General features: G+C 43.3%; 1 protein-coding gene across 1 annotated transcript in view; it reads left to right on the plus strand.

Moving 5' to 3' along the window:
- The first annotated feature begins 5,719 nt into the window (after window positions 1-5,719).
- The window catches only part of DCUN1D1 (defective in cullin neddylation 1 domain containing 1), a 37,048-nt gene continuing 25,070 nt past the window's right edge, over window positions 5,720-17,697 (plus strand). Inside the window, exon 1 of the mRNA XM_073359276.1 lies at window positions 5,720-5,910. Within this exon, the coding sequence (XP_073215377.1) occupies window positions 5,908-5,910 (3 nt within the window). The 5' untranslated portion in view covers window positions 5,720-5,907. The remainder of the gene's footprint in view (window positions 5,911-17,697) is intronic.

The raw sequence follows: 17,697 nt of genomic DNA on the forward strand, positions 1-17,697 counted from the left end.
TTAACCCCTCGCAATTTACGTAGCCACTTGAAGTGCCTTGATTTTCAGATACATTTTTCACTTCAGAGGGGCTAACCAGTGCTAAAAAGTATTAAGAATATTGCCATAGAAAGACTGGATTTATTCACATCCTCTGTAAAGTCACCTCAAATTGATAAGGAGTTAGCTGTATGACAAGAGGCTTTCAAACATCTCCTTAGACTCACTGACCTGATTTCTGTCACTACTTCATACTGATCTGTTTTGCTCTCTCCCAGTGACACTGTCATATGGAATCTACTGATATTAGCTTCCGAACAATGCCACAAACTGGTTATAATAAATTATGCCAAGCTCTTATGTCATGCAGAGATGATGAGGAACCTAATAAAGAGTGAACACCCTTGTATGTGACGTACTAATTACAACCTTCAGATATGGGCTATAGCTAATCTCCTTGTAAAATCACACAGACGCCTCCAACAGAGAAATCAGACTGTCTTCTTCCTCCTCACTTGTCCTATAACCTTCCAAGACGTTTTCATTAAAACAACAGCTATGGGATCCAAAAGGGCCACTCTAACAATGTCAGTTGAGTAGGAGTGGGGTTGGGGGAGCAGGCCAGCTGGGTCTCTCTATGAACATTGGGGAATCAGGTACCTTGAGGCCTCTGCTGCAGAACAGCGTTCTCTCTGGAGGACAGTCCATAGGGCCTTGTGCTCTCAGGTTAAGTTAAAGTTAAACATGTGGCAAGTGTCTGCAAGATGGGTGACAAAGTCATTAGGTCTTATGGCTCTTTGCCCTGTATAAAATGAACTGGTAGTTTCAATTCACTTTCTAGTGGTCAGGTAGTCACATCACACACACAACTAACTGGCTTCTTTAATAGAGAGATCAAGAACTTACTAGGCCCTGGACCTGGTTATGAACTCTCATGCTTCAAGGTATAAACCATGCACTAACTGATGGGGGTTAGGAAAAAGCTTCTAGGATAGGTTATTGTACATTATGGGACTTCATACATTTTTCTCTGGAGCATCTGGGAGTGGACACTGTGAGAGAGAGGAAACTGGGCTAGATGGACCACTGGGCTGATCTAGCATGACCGTTCCTATGTTCCAAACTACCCTGTCACCCCTTGAAGTAAAAAGTCCAGGTCAGTCAACATAGGGAAGCACGGATGGTCCATGCCCTATTCAGGGCTATCTATTTGTCACTAGCCACACTCACTTTTATTTGAAAATCACTTAAACTGGTTCTGGTGTAACCTCAATTGGCTTTCATATAAAATGATAAAAACAAGACTGGGTCAGGTAGTAAACAATGAGTGTCGAGGTGTCAGCCGCATCTTAGGCAAGAGAAGTCATAATATTGCAATGGTCATTATGAGTATATGGTGGACAGATTGCACAATGCACTATTTACGTACTGTGTATACCTCTGATGTGCACATCCTGTTTGCAAATGGCATAGTTCTGTGTCACGTCTGAATCCGTTTGATGTATTGTTTGAAGCCATATAGCAGTATAATAGACAGTCAATTCAATTTAGACAATACATTTTGAACTTATACACCTGTCTTCCAGAGATGCTCTGTCTAATTGGCCTTCCATCTCGTGATGTCCTTTGCTTAACAGAATTATATTTATTTTCGTACAGCACATTAAGTGTACAAAGCACTTTACAGACAGGTGGTTGAAGCATGAAGGGATATATGAATCTTTAGTGCATCTGGCACATAAATATCTTGCAATGCCAGCTACAACAGTGCCATGATAATGCCTGTTCTCACTTTCAATTGTAAACAAGAAGCGGGCAGCATTATCTCCTGCAAATGTAAACAAACTTGTTTGTCTGAGCAATTGGCTGAACAAGAAGTAGGACTGAGTGGACTTGCAGGCTCTAAAATTGTATATTGTTTTATTTTTGAATGCAGTTTTTTCTTATACATAATTCTACATTTGTAAGTTCAGCTTTCATGATAAAGAGATTGCACTACAGTACTTGTATGAGGTGAATTGAAAAATACTATTTATTTTGGTTTTTTACAGTGCAAATACTTGTAATCAAAAATAGATATATTTGAAAATGTAGAAAACGCCCAAAAATATTTAAATAAATGGTATTCTATTATTGTTTAACAGTGGCATTAATCATGATTAATTTTTTTAATCGCTTGACAGCCCTATATTTTTGAATATTTGTATTACATAACTTCAGGACTACCCCTCTGTTTCCCCAATCTACTAATTAAGAGGAAACAAACAGAAAAACAAACAAAATAACAAAGAACTATTAAATACAAAGAAGAGTCATGGGCATGAAGGAGAAACAACAGCCCACTAATGGAAGAGGAGAAAATGCCTAACAATCACCCCAAATCCTGTCTCTGTCCTAAAGGACACATCACAGTTAGAACTCATCTGTCAGATTATGTTACCTGTTGCAGTAATGCTCAAGGAAGCCTAATTTATATGTCTCCAGACTGCATAAGGGCTGCCACCTGACTTTATAATGATGATGATTAGCTAATGTGAGGAAGTAATTTTTCAAAGTTAGCTTCCAAGTTACTGCTCACATGTACTTTACTCTTGTGCTGTGTACAGGGCTGTTTGCATTATGAGAGAGTTAGTCTCTTAGCAGCAATCACTGGTCTCACAAACAAGCTTCTCAAAAGGTTTCAAGGTATCCAGGCAACTAGTGTCTCCCAGGATAACTGACTTCAGGCTCAACTCTATGTCCACTTGTAATATCAAACTGACCCTCAATTGTACTGTTCCAGAACACTACACTTCCCACCGTAGGGTCTGATTCTCCTCTCCACCACAGCAGTTTAACTCCAATGATTCCACTAGAGGTCCCCTAAATTATTTTGGATTAAGTGAGAGGATGCTATATGTGCAAAGGACATGTAGCATCTCTGGACATTCAAGATACATTGATAGCAAAAGACAAACTTTCTTGAGTCTGGTAAGAGCCTATATATTCTGTGCAATATTTTAGATTGTAGTGTCCAACTACATGATCCTTACAGGTTTCCTTTATATTTCTTTAACTTAGTTCCCAACTCTGGGATGTTACCCTTTCCCCAATATTGGGTTATCAAACTCCCTTCAGCAGCTCATTCCAATGTCTCTGTCTGTTTAGCATTTGTATAGTTTGGAGGGAAGAACAGGGATCAGAAAAACAGATCTCTAATCTCACTGTGCCCTTCAGGTGTAAGCTAAAAAGTGACCGTAAAAATGGTAACATGGGGTTCCATCTTCATTCCGTCTGTTTCCAGAGCAAATGTGTCCAGCCTGATTTGCAAACTCACCCTGAGATCCAAAAGTCAATCTGCTTTCTTTCTGGGTCATGCATTATCACCAATAATAAAAAGTCTGCTGTTGAAACTTATTTAACAATTCTGTTGATCATAAGAACATTACAAGATAATTCAGCTCATTCTTCTTTATGAATGTTGAGTCTGCAGAGCTGACAGTAGCATAAAGTAGTGCAAACTTATTTCTGTCAATAATGTAAGGAGCTCTGACTCTGAATACACACAGTGAATACATATGTTGGGAGAGAAGGTGCCATTTTTATTTGATCACATTTCCCACTAACCTCTCTGTAAATTCAAGCCTTAAAAATGGTAAGCACCTCGGGACAGGTTCTCCTTCTGTACAGAGCAAAGCAAACTGTCAGCCCTCAATAAATATTAAGAAATATTCTTGTGAATGGAAGGATGTCTGAGATTGCAGTTACTTCCCCCACCCATGTCCTCAAGCAACAGTTGTAAATGTTTTATTTTAATAATTTATTAAAAATAAAATAAGTTTTTGCAGAACCAGTTAAATGACAGCCTCATTCTCTTAGGTTTGCCAGAAAGTGCAGATGGATAAAGCACCCATGGCTCCGAGAACTGGGAAATGGCAGCCATGACTTTGATTAGCGTTTCTGAGTATATGTACCCCAAGTTCACATCAAAGGAGAAGTGGATGTCCGCTTCAACTCATGTGCATGTAACCACTACTTACGGCTGGGAGGGGAGGCTCCCTGGAGGGTCCCTCCCTATCCTTGTATCCTAACAGATGTTCCTCTCCCATTCCCACTGTACCCCAGTACAATGCCAGGAGTGAGGTGACCCTAATCTATTCCCTGCACCACAGTAGCCATTCTGGGAGACAAGAGATATTTGTCACCCAGCCCCCTCATTCTAGGGGATGTCCTTTCCGCTGCAGTCAACAATCATTTTAAGGTATTCAGAGGGTCCCTCTCTTCCCATTACATCCCAATAATAACCAATCTTCTATTTCCCAGCACCAAGTAATCAAGTAATCAATCAGGAGGTCAAGGTTGGGTATTAGGAAAAACTATTTCACTAGGAGGGTGGTGAAGAGCTAGACTGGGTTAACTAGGGAGGTGGTGGACTCTCCATCCTTAAAAAGAAAAGGAGTACTTGTGGCACCTTAGAGACTAACCAATTTATTTGAGCATGAGCTTTCATGAGCTACAGCTCACTTCATCGGATGCATACCGTGGAAACTGCAGCAGACTTTATATACACACAGAGAATATGAAACAATACAAAACAAAAAAAATTGTTTCATATTCTCTGTGTGTATATAAAGTCTGCTGCAGTTTCCACGGTATGCATCCAATGAAGTGAGCTGTAGCTCACGAAAGCTCATGCTCAAATAAATTGGTTAGTCTCTAAGATGCCACAAGTACTCCTTTTCTTTTTGCGAATACAGACTAACACGGCTGTTACTCTGAAATCTCCATCCTTAGAGGTTTTTAACAGCCGGCTTGACAAAGCCCTGGCTGGGACTACTTAGTTGGGGTTGGTCCTGCTTTGAGCAGGGTGTTGGACAAGATGACCTCCTGAGATGTCTTCCAACTTTAATCTCCTATGATTCTTTAATCTCCTATGATGATTCTATGATTCAGAGCAGTGTTTCTCGACCAGGGGTACCCATACCTTACAGGTCTTCCAAGAGGTACTCATCTCATCTAGATCAGTGTTTCTCAACCTCGGGTTTGCAGCCTTGAGGGGGGTCCCAGAACAGGTTTGGGGGGGTCACAAGTGCAGGGCCAGCATTAGGAGGAGGCAAGCAGGGCAATTGCCTGGAACCCCATGCCACCGGGGACCCCAAGAATCTAGGTTACATGCTTCAGCCCCGCCGCCCCGGGGCTCAGGCTTCAGAAAAGGCTCACAAGTGAAAAACATTGCGTCACACTGAAATGTAAGTACAGTATTTATATTCCGATCCACTTTATTTTAGAATGGTCTGGTACAAAGGAGAAAGGAAGCAACGTCTCAGTAAGAGTGCGCCGGACCACTGTGGGGTTTTCATGTCTGATTTGGGAAGGAAGACGTTGTTTCAATGAGGTGGGGGTACGCAAGACAAATCAGACTCCACGCTGGGGTCCAGCAGTCTGGAAAGGTTGAGAACTGAGTTAGGAGGACTGCGGGAGGCTCCCCTTTTCGCCCTGCACTCCAATAACCACCAGGGGGGTTCAGCAGGTGTCCCTCTTATTCCCTCCCCACCCCATGGAAACTGTGGCACTGGGGGGCGACCCTGTGCACCCTAATAATCTCGATGGGAGGCAGGGGCGCCCCCTTCCTAGTCCCCTACAGCCCAATGGTTGCTAGGGGACAGGGGGCCCCTTCCCAACAGCCAGCCGGTGCCCAACGCTAGGAGCCGGGGTGTCCCCCTGAGGGGCGGGGAGCGCCCGGGGCAGACCCAGCGGGGGGCGCCTCAGGGAGTCGGGGACCCGGTGCCGGGCCGCCGCACTGCGCATGAGCGGGAGGCGGCGGAAGGGCCCGTGAGGAGCCGGACTCGGAGCTGGAGGAGCCGCTGCCGCCTCCGGAGGAAGCAGCCGCCGTCGCCGCCCTCAGTCTCCGCCTGAGCCGGGAGGGGAGAGGCCTGCACAGCCCCCAACATGGTGAGCGCCGGGGGCAGCCTCCTGGGTCGGGCCGCGCGCCGGCCCCCGGGCACCCGCCGCCGCGCAGCGCCGCTATGCGGGAGCCGGGGCCTAGTCGTGGTGGCGCCGGGGGGGGGGGGGGGGAGAAAGTACCAGGGGGCAGCGCCGCACAGGCGGAGCCTCCAGCCCGGCCGGACAGAGCAAGGGAGGCTGGGGGTCGCTGCGGGGCCTCGGCTCGGCTCAGGCGGGAGGTGGGGCGGGGGGGCACAGACCCCCTTCAGCTCAGGAGCTGGGGGGTGTGTGTGTGTGGGGGGGGCTCAGACCCCCTTCAGCTCAGGAGCTGGGGGGTGTGTGTGTGTGGGGGGGGCTCAGACCCCCTTCAGCTCAGGAGCTGGGGTGTGTGTGTGTGTGGGGGGCTCAGACCCCCTTCAGCTCAGGAGCTGGGGACGGGGGGGGCTCAGACCCCCTTCAGCTCAGGAGCTGGGGTGTGGGGGGCTCAGACCCCCTTCAGCTCAGGAGCTGGGGTGTGGGGGGGGAGGGGGGGCTCAGACCCCCTTCAGCTCAGGAGCTGGGGACGGGGGGGGCTCAGACCCCCTTCAGCTCAGGAGCTGGGGACGGGGGGGGCTCAGACCCCCTTCAGCTCAGGAGCTGGGGACGGGGGGGGCTCAGACCCCCTTCAGCTCAGGAGCTGGGGTGTGGGGGGCTCAGACCCCCTTCAGCTCAGGAGCTGGGGTGTGGGGGGGGAGGGGGGGCTCAGACCCCCTTCAGCTCAGGAGCTGGGGACGGGGGGGGCTCAGACCCCCTTCAGCTCAGGAGCTGGGGACGGGGGGGGCTCAGACCCCCTTCAGCTCAGGAGCTGGGGTGTGGGGGGGGAGGGGGGGCTCAGACCCCCTTCAGCTCAGGAGCTGGGGTGGCGGGGGGGGCACACTGGTCCCCTGGAATGGCATATGCAGGGGAGGGTGCTGTGGGGCTCACTGGCTCCTTTGTGGGGAGGGTGGCTCAGGACCCTTCACTTCAGTGCTGCGGGGAAGCGGTAACTAGGCTCTGTGGGGAGGGAGCAGGAACTGCACCTCAGGGCTAGGGGAGGGGGTCTGTGAGTTCCTGGGGGGACTTTGGGACCCAGCATCTCAGGGAGGGTTTGGTAGGGAGTATTCCAGGCCGCTCCTTAGGAAGGAGTCCGGGGTGGGGTGGGGGGGAATCCCTGTACTTTTTGGGGTGGATTCAGGTCCCTTTGTATAGAGGGTCAGGGATTACTAGCTTCATGGGCATTTTAGGGAGGTTCAGTTTTTTGTGTCCTTGTTGGATTGGGTGGATTCAGATCCCAGCATACATGAGGAGCTAATGGGGATGCTTTCCTGGGGCTCAATGCCCATTGTAGCAAAGCAGCTTCACTGATGATATGGAGGTTTTTGAGGTTCATCAAACTGGAGCCTTCCTGGAGAATTTGTGGGCATTTACTTCATAGATTGGGGATTGATCCCTTTCACATCAGCATCACGAAGGACGTTCTATCCATTCACACTTTTTAATCTGATTTATTTTGGTAATAGCTAATGATTTCTGGTATACAGTGTGCTGTTTTAATTATTATTTTTTTAAATATGAGAGTATCTTGATATTGACTGTCTCTCTCACACATTTTTGTGTACCCAAGTGAACATGTTTTAGTGTCATACTTTTTTCTAAGGCCTCATCTTCACACAAAAGTTGTACCACTTTAACAATATTGGCATAGTTAAAGTGGTACACTGCTCCTAGTAAGGACGTAGATTTATTGTTATAAATATGTGGGAAGGGGAATAAGCTATAAAGGTATAAGGCACCTTTACAGTGCTATAACTGCATCCACACTAGGGGTTGTACTAGCATAACTATCATTTTAAAAAAAAAAATCACACCGACATAGACTTGTGTAAAACCCTGTGGTATTCCAGGACATAGATTGTTGGTGTGGCATTTAGACCTCTTGCACTTCACTTTTTTGTTGTCATTAGAAATCCTTAATAAAAATTGAAACCTTATACTGAGCAGTTGGATGAAGTTTCTTTTTGTGTGAAACAGGTTTTTTAAGAGAGATCTTACTGTTGAAGGGTGGTGAGGTTGTTCACGAGTCTTAGTATAACAACATGCTTTTTGGAACTCACTTGGTCAATGGTTTTCAACCACTTTCATTTGTGGACCCTTAAAATTTTTAAAATGGAAGTGCAGACTGCTTTGAAAACTTAGACATAGTCTACGAACCCCTAGGGGTCTGCGGACAACAGGTTGAAAACTACTGTTTTGTGGTAATGACAATCTTTTGCTGATCCTTCAGACATAGTCAGCCACTCAGTTGAAAGCCACTGCACTAGCTAATTGTTACCTCAGCAGTGTTGTGCAACATCCGATGAAGTGAGCTGTAGCTCACGAAAGCTTATGCTCAAATAAATTGGTTAGTCTCTAAGGTGCCACAAGTACTCCTTTTCATTTTATAAAAAGCATCTTGTTAAGGCCTCAGGAAGTACAGTTAAACTAGATACCTGTACTGCTTAGGTCTTTGAAGGCACTTGGCTTTAGGCCTCATGTCTCACAACACAACCTGGATATGCCATATAACCACACATCAGATGTGTTGGCTGTGTATGCATATATCAACACCCGGCTTTATGATTAGAAATTGTAATTTAATCAAGCATTCGTACAATTTAAATACAAGAGAGGGGCAATGAGATGTATTATGCTGTGGATAGTCTCCTGGGGGAAGTGGCGGATGCCTATTTACTTTGGTCTTTTGAAACTACACTGAACAGAAGACTAGAAAACATTCTGTATGGAACAATGCTGTATTGTCAAGATGGACTGGGTAATCTAATAGGTTTATTATTGTATTAATTTGTATTCTAGTAATACCTGGGCACCTCAGTCATGGACCATGGCCTTGTTGTGTTAGGCACTCTACAAATAGGTCTTTTCCAACTTGTTTGATTCTACAATTAAGTTCCAATGGTTTGTTTATGTCACCATGAACTTCAAAGTAAAAACACATCCTCATTATGAAATGGTTAGGATTTCTTGTTATACTACTTGGGTACAAAGGCTTCGATTCTGCAAACACTTATGCATGCGCTTGTTTTTAAATCAATGGGCTGTTCACAATACTAAAGTTAATTACATGCCTAAGTATTTGCAGCACTGAAGCCTACAGACTAATTTTATACTCTTTATTCAGCAACTTACTTTGTTTACTGTCTTGTGTATCTGCACATGTTCTCTAAGAAAAACTTCTCTTGTGATAAAATGGTAAATATACAGTTGCTTATGACAAACTTCTTGCAGCAACAAGAAACGGAAATTCTTGTACAACTTGAAATTCTTAGTGTTTGACATTATCTTCTGTACTATCTTGTTTCAGTTCATGGCATCATTTTATAGTTTAATATCACCCTGTACGTTGTAAGATGATTGTTTCATACAGCTATTTGGTACCTATGTGGTGAATATTTGTGTTTAAAATAGTTTGTTTGCACATCAAATTCAAAACCAGCTCATTTTCCTGAAGTAACATTTGTAGATTGAGCAACTGCATTTAGGATCAATTCAGGCCACTTCATCTGCATCTTTAAAAAGAGATGGCCAAAGGATATACAACTTTGTGTCCTTTCCCAGCTTTCCAAAGAGTCCATTGGATTCATGTTTATGTAGTTTCTTTTCACCAGAACTATCTTAAGATTGTTCAGGAATAGGGGCTACTGTCAGAGCATTGTGTGATTTAATGTGTAGCCCTTGATTCTCTGACCACATTCTTGCGGTGTGGAAGTGTGTCCTATGGAAGCAGCTATATAGGGGCTGTATAGATGCTTCTAGGCTGGACCAGAATTATGGGTGCAAATATTATAATGTTGTTGTGCACCTGCTTTTAGGGCAGAAGTGAAAAAGGCCTGAATTCAGCACTTACTCTGCCTGCCAGATTAAGGGCTTGTCTACACTGGCACTTCACAGCGCTGCAACTTTCTCGCTCAGGGGTGTGAAAAAACACCACCCTGAGTGCTGCAAGTTTCGGTGCTGTAATGTGGCATTGTAGACAGTGCTACAGCTGGTTGGTTGTTTGTTTGTTTCGTTTGTTTGGTTTTTTTACAGCGCTGAGAGAGCTCTCTCCCAGCGCTGTGCCGTGACTAAACAGCCCCATTAAAGCACTGCCGCAGCAGTGCTTTAACGTTGCTAGTGAAGACGTGCCCTAAATCGGAATTACCTCAGTGACTCTCAGAGCTATTACATTCTCTTGGTTAGCTAGGTAAGAATTGTATAAATTACAGTGAAAGATTATTCAATTACACACACACATTAATTGAAATAACCTTAAATTTGTAAAACAAATCAAGGAATGTCAGCAAACTTCAAGATAACCCTGCTGGTGTTCGCACCCTTTCTTTGAGTGGTTTATGTTGCTGGACCTTGTGAATGTTTAATTTTTGTGTTGCTGACTTGAAAATGAGTGGATCTTATTTCAGCTTAAAATACAATTTAAAAAAAAGAAAAGAAAATGTGTCCTTGCTCTCTTCCTTTTATCTTCCTTTCCCCAAACACCTGAGAAGAGAAGGAGGTTATCAGGATATGATTATTATTATTGACTAGCAAGATATGACTATATACAGAAAATGCTGTGGGGATTGATTTTTGGTAGTGCTACCCTTCAACTTGGACTTTGCATTTGTTTTTGATTTGCTATGCACCCATATGCTATGGCACTAGATGCATAAATTATCCCTCAGTAAATGCATAGCTTGTTGTGGTAATAAATACTTCTGTGATCAGTTTTTATGCTCTCAACAAATATGAAGAATAAAATACACCTTGATCAGATTTTGCTTTTTATGTTTTACCAGTTGTATATATTAATAAACACAAACAAGAACACTTATGGTTATTTGCAAGTGTCTGATGCATTCTTTTGATGGCTGTAGCACAACCCTGAATGCTTTTGATTCTAAAGAAAAGTGAAGAAATGCTCTTGTGACCATAAGAATACTCCCATTAATGTGCACACGAACACTTCACAAATCAGAACCCCAGAGCTGAAAGGTGATCATACCTGCAGACGCTAATGTCTGCATACAGTGCCTTCAGGTTATTCAGCGTTTGACGTGAAGTCACTGACTGGAGTTCTATATGAGTGTAAGGGCCTCTCCTGCATGCAGATTACTCTGTAGGGTTTACAGGCAGTTTATGTATCCTTAACATAAGAACTGATCTTTTTCTAAAATGCAAGCCAAGATTCTGCAGAAGTTGATGCTCCTTACTTGGAAAAGATTCCTATGCATCACATCTATGTGAGTTTTTTAGACCCTAATTTAAGAGGCCTAATAAAGGTATACAAATATTATAGTTAAAGATGTAACCTCTAAATAAGTTCCAGTGCCTCGGTTGCTATGAGCTTTTCTAAACTGCAGATTGACAACTGGCTGGAGTTTTATGAGTGTTCATTGCTGCTATTGGGACCCCTATGGGTAGTTGTGAAACTGACAAGAAGAGGTAGGCATCCAAAATGTGACACTTGGAAGAGTAGAATAGCAGAGACTCCCATCACACATGGGCCAGAATATTGGTTTGGTGGAGATGGTAATCGAACAAATACTCTCTACCTTCTGGAAGCCAGAGGGATTTGGGGTGGGGATTCTTCAAATTGATCAGATGCCAAATAGCTGGAGACTACACACAACCTCTGGGGAAGTTCCAGGGGCAACGTACTGGAAAGAAGTCCATGCTTCCGTTTCTAAGCAGCATGGAAGGAGGGGTGTTGACTTCTCACATGGATGTTAATCTTAGACAGCAGGGCCCCCATCTTTATTTAGTGATCTAGCTATTATGTGTTTGGCAAATGTTTAAGTCCGATATACGAGGGTGATGGTGAGTTGGTGGCTGTGGGAACTATTTTTAAAAAATTATTTGTATTGCCATAGTTCCCCAAAGCAACAACTAAGATCTAAGTTTCTATCGTTCAAAGAGCTATATAAACACGCAAGAAGACATGATCTGTGTGCTTTGTTTCAGTGTGGGGGAGGAAGGAGAGGGAAGCGGAGTCACATGACAAGAAATGAGTTGATAAAGGATGAAGATAAGAACTGCCATACAGGGTCAGACCAATGGTCCATCTAGCCCAGTATCCTTTCTCTGACAGTGGCCAGTACCAGAGCTTTGGGGGACACGTACAGCACAGGACAGTTTTGGATAGACCCACCCCTGTCTTCCCCTCTTGGCTTCTGGAAGTCAGAGATTTAGGGTCACCCTGAGCATGAGGTTACATCCCTGACCATCTTGGCTAATAGCCATTGATGGACCTATCCTACATGAACTTATCTTAAGTTTTTTGAACTTAGTTATACTTTTTGCCATCACAGCATACCATGGCAATGAATTCCACAGGTTAATTGAATGATGTGTAAAAAAAGAACTTTCTCTTGTTTGTATTAAACCTGCTGTCTGTTAATTTAATCAGGTGACCTTTTGTATTGTGGGAAAAGTTAAATAACACTTCTCTATTCACTTTTTCCACAGCATTTTTGATTTTATAGGCTTCTGTCATATCTCCCTTAATTGTCTCTTTTCTAAGATGAGCAGCCCTAATCTTAGAACCATAGAGTTAGAAGAGACCGCAAGGGACATCTAGTCTAACTCCCTGGCAAGATGCAGGATTTGTCGTATTTAAACTGTCCAAGACAGATGGCTGTCCAGCCTCTTTTTGAAAACTTCCAGGGAAGGAGCTTCCACAGCCTCCCTAGGCAGTCTGTTTCATTGTCCTACTGTTAAGAATTTTTTCCTGAGCTTTAATCTAAATCTGCTATGCTGTAGTTTGTACTCATTGCCTCTTGTCCTGCCCTCTTGTGGCAAGAGAGAACAACTTTTCTCCATCTTTTTTATGGCAGCCTTTCAAGTATTTGAAGACTATCATGTCCCCCCTTAATCTCCTCTTTTCCAAACTAAACTTACCCAGCTCCTTCAGCCTTTGTTCATATGGCTTGCATTCCATCCCTTTGATCATCTTTGTCACCTTGCGTCTGGATCCTTTCCAGTTTCTCTACATCCTTTCAAAATTGGAGACTGTACTCCAGCTGAGGCCGAGTAGAGAGGTACTATCACCTCCCATGATTTGTGTTGTTAATGCAACCTAAAATTGCATTTGCTTTTCCCCAACAGCATCACATTGTTGACTCTTGTTGAGGTTGTGATGCACCACAACTCACAGATCCTTCCCAGCATCACTGCTGTCAAGCCAGTTATCCCCCATGCTGTATTTGTGCATTTAGTTTTTCTTCCCTACGTGTAGCACCTTACATTTGTTTTTGTTGAATTTCATTTTGTTGTCTGTCACCCAGTTCTCCAATTTATCAAAATCCCTTTGAATTTTAGCTTTAGCCTCCAAAGTATTGGCAAACATCCCTAGCTTTGTGCTATCTGCAGATTTGATTAGTATGCTCTTTATTCTTACATCCAGATCTTTAATAAAGATGCTAAATAACACTGGACCCAGAACAGGTCCCTGTGGAACCCCAGTTGAGACCTCCCTCCAGTCTGACATCATTCCATTAATAAAAAGAAAAGGAGTCCTTGTGGCACCTTAGAGACTAACCAATTTATTTGAGCATAAGCTTTCGTGAGCTACAGCTCACTTCATCACATCACTGCATCCGATGAAGTGAGCTGTAGCTCACGAAAGCTTATGCTCAAATAAATTGGTTAGTCTCTAAGGTGCCACAAGGACTCCTTTTCTTTTTGCGAATACAGACTAACACGGCTGTTACTCTGAAACCTGTCATTCCATTAATAGTTACTTTTTTGATTGCACTTGTTTAACCAATTGTATATCCACTTAATGGTACTTCCGCAGAGCCCACATTTCTCCAGCTTACTTAATAGAATATCCTATGGGACTGTGTCAAAGGCTTGCTGAAGTCCAGGTATATTCTGTCCACTGCATTCCTCATATCCACCAAACCAGATACCTTGTCAAAGAAGGAAATCAAGCTAGTTTGGCATGATTTGTCCTTAGTAAATCCATGCTGGCTGCTAGTGATTACCCTTTCATGCTCCAGGTACTTGTAAATTGGATGTTTTATACATTGCTCTAGTAGCTTCCCAGATATCGAGGTCAGGCTGACTGGTCTGTAATTCCCTGGCTCCTCCTTTTCAAAGATGGGCACTATGTTAGCCCTTCTCCAGTCTTCCAGGACCTCTGCTATCTTCCATGAGTTTGCAAATATTATTGCCAGCCTTTTTGACTGCTGCTGCGCATTGAGCTGGAGTTTCCAGAGCTATCCACAATGATTCCAAGATCTTTCTTGAATGGTAATGGCTAATTACCATTGTAGTTTGGATTATTTTTTCTTAATGTGCATTATTTTGTACTTCTCAATGTTGAATTTCATCAGCCATTTTGTTGCCTGGTGACCCAGTTTTATAATACCCCCTTTAACTCTTTGCAGTCAGCTTTGGATTTAACTATCTTGAATAATTTTGTATTGCCTGGAAACTTTACCACTTCACTGTTCACTCCCTTCTCCAGATCATTAATGAATGTTGAACAGCACAGGTCCCGTACAGATCCTTGGGGCCCCTGCTGCTTAGCTCTCTTCATTATGAAAACTGACCATTTATTTTTACCCTTCGTTTCCTATATTTTAACCGGTTACTGATCCATTAGAGGACCTTCCTTGTTATCCCATGACTATTTAGTTTCCTTAAAAGTCTTTGGTATGGGACCTTATCAAAGGCTTTTGGAAAATCCAAGTATGCTATCTTGACTGGATTACCCTTATCCACATGTGTGTTAGCACCCTCAAAGAATGTTAATAGATCGGTGAGGCATGACTTCCCTTTACAAAAGCAATGTTGACTCTTCCCCCCAACAATTGTGTACATCTGTGTCTGATAATTCTGCTTTTTACTATAGTTTCTACCAATTTCCCCAGTACTGAAGTTAAGCTCACTGGCTTGTAATTATCAGGGTCACCTTTGGAGCCCTTTTTAAAAATTGGAATTACTTTCCAGTCATCTGGTACAGAGGCTTGTTTCAGTGATCGGTTATGTTATACTACAGTTAGTAAAAGTGGCAGAGAGTCCTGTGGCATATTGGATGTATTCACCCACGAAAGCTCATGCTCCAATATGTCTATTAGTTTATAAGGTGCCACAGGACTCTGCTGCTTTTACAGATCCAGACTAACACGGCTACCTCTCTGATACAGTTAGTAGTTCTTCAGTTTCGTATTTGAGTTCCTTCAGAACTCTTGTGTGAATACCATCTGATCATGGTAACTTATTACAGTTTAATTTATCAATTTGTTCTAAAACCTCTTCTACTAACCTGTTCATGTGTGTACTTCAGATTTGTTGCCTTAAAAGAATAGGTCTGATGTGGATATCTCCCCCACATCCTCTGCAGTGAAGACCAATGCAAAAAATTCATTTAGCTTCTCTGCAATGTCCTTGTTTTCCTTGAGTGCTTCCTTAGTTGTCTAATGGCCCCACTGCCTGTTTGGAAAGCTTCCTGCTTCTTAAGTACTAAAAAAAATTCTTACTGTCAGCTTTTGCGTCTTTAGCATGTTACTTCTCAACTTCTTTCTTGGTTTGCATTCTTATACTTTTATGCTTAACTTGCCAGAATTTGTGTGCCTTCCTATTGTCCTCACCTTCAAAGCCTTTCAAGACTGTGGCCATATTTGGAAGTCAAAACCTAGTGAGGATAAGAAGTTTGAATTTGATGTGGTTGAAAGTAGAGAGCGGTTGGAGGGATTCAAAGGGAGAGCAGTGACATGGTCAGAATGGGCAAATTGATCTTAGCAGCTTTGTTATATAAGGATTGGTGAGGCTGATCATGTCAAGGGGCCAGAGAAGAGGAATAATTAGAGAATATTGCCCAATTAAATGTATTATGGAGCTTTTATATCTTTCTCTGAAGCAGTATAGTATTGGCCACTGTCAGAGACTCTGTCCAACTAGACCGGGGGTGTCAAACTAATTTTTTGCTGGGAGCAGGAGCAAAAATTCACTGATAAGCAAATTTTGCAGTCTTGTGCAATTGCATAATGTGTCTCATTAGTGAAGTTAAATACTGTGTTTAAAGAAAATGTGTTCACTTAGAATTCATAAATAAGACTTTTTTTCATTCTTCCCCCTTTCCTCTGGGGGAATTTCTCTCTTTTCCTACCCTCTTTTAGGAAATCCTGTTCTTTGGAGGCAGGAGGTACTAGGGAGTGAAGTGGAGAAGATGCCATGTCCCTGAGCCCAATGCTAAGGTCTGAGAGAGATGGATAGAGAAAAGGAAGGCGAGGCTAGAAAAGAACTTCTCTGTGCCAGGCTTTGTGGTGTTACCTGTGCCCTCCTGCTCCTCCCAAGCAGTGGCAGTTTGCACAGGCATCTGTGTGGTCAGGCATGAGTTTCCTCCTTAGTGGCTCCCTCTAGGCTAGATTGCCTTTCATTTCAGAGGAAGTTGCAAGCTGAAGAACAGGGTTCTTGGCGCCACATGAAACTTGAATAGGGGTGTCAAGAATTGGGGCGAATAGGTGAATTGTCTAGAATAGGGGTGTCAAACAGTCCACAAGAGATTTGTTTCAGAATGGTCAGTGTTATGCATAAACATCTATCTAGGTTCTTATATCATGCTCATCACATAAATTTTTGATCAAAGGGAGTGGTCTGCAAAGATCTGAGTTTGTACTTTTCTCCTTATCCAGAGGCTGATAGAATTTATTAGAACATTCAGTCTATTCATTTGTTTCACTTTTCATTGTCTTTTTTTATTTCAACAATGATAGCAGATAGACTTTTGTTTAACTGACTTCATGTTACTAGAATGTTCCCTTCAAGTTGTGGTAGAGGCATGTTAGCTAACCTGAATTGGGGTAGCAAGTACTCTATCTGTCTCTAGTTAAATACAGGAAAGGCTATAGGGTTCCGTAGCCTCTCTCTTGAGCATTTTAAAAGAAGTCTCTTGAAACTCAGGTTCTCGAAATACTTTTAAAAAGTGAACAGGAGTACTTGTGGCACCTTAGAGACCAACAAATTTATTAGAGCATAAGCTTTTGTGGGCTACAGCCCACTTCATCGGATGCATAGAATGAAACATATAGTAAGAAGATAAAAAACACATACAGAGAAGGTGGAAGTTGCCATACAAACTGTGAGAGGCTAATTAATTAAGATGAGCTATTATCAGCAGGAGAAAAAAACTTCTGTAGTGATGATCAAGATGGCCCATTTAGATAGATGACAAGAAAGTGCGAGGATACTTAATATGGGGAAATAAATGCAATGATCCAGCCACTCCCAGTCTCTGTTCAAACCGAAGTTAAAGCTGACAAAGGAGGTGCTGTCATAGTCATGAATAAGTTGGAATATGAACAAGAGGCTGCTAGGCAGCTCTCTAACTCCACATTCTACAGGCCATTATCCTCTGATCCCAATGAGGATTACCAAAAGAAACTACACTATCTGCTCAAGAAAATCCTTGAAAAAGCATAGGAACAGATCTGTGCAGACACATGCCTAGAACCCCAAGCAGGGGTATTCTGTTTGTTACCCAAGATCCATAAACCTGGAAATCCTGGACACCACATCATCTCAAGCATTGGCACCCTGACAGCACAGGATTGTCTGGCTATGTAGACTCCCTCCTCAGGCCCTATGCTACCAGCACTCCTAGCTATCGTCGAGACACCACTGACTCCCTGAGGAAACTACAATCCATCGGTGATCTTCCAGAAAACACCATCCTAGCCACTATGGATGTAGAAGCCCTCTACACCAACATTCCACACAAAGATGGACTACAAGCTA

The sequence above is a fragment of the Lepidochelys kempii genome, chromosome 9, assembly GCF_965140265.1.
Source record: "Lepidochelys kempii isolate rLepKem1 chromosome 9, rLepKem1.hap2, whole genome shotgun sequence".
NCBI classification, from domain to species: Eukaryota; Metazoa; Chordata; order Testudines; family Cheloniidae; genus Lepidochelys; species Lepidochelys kempii.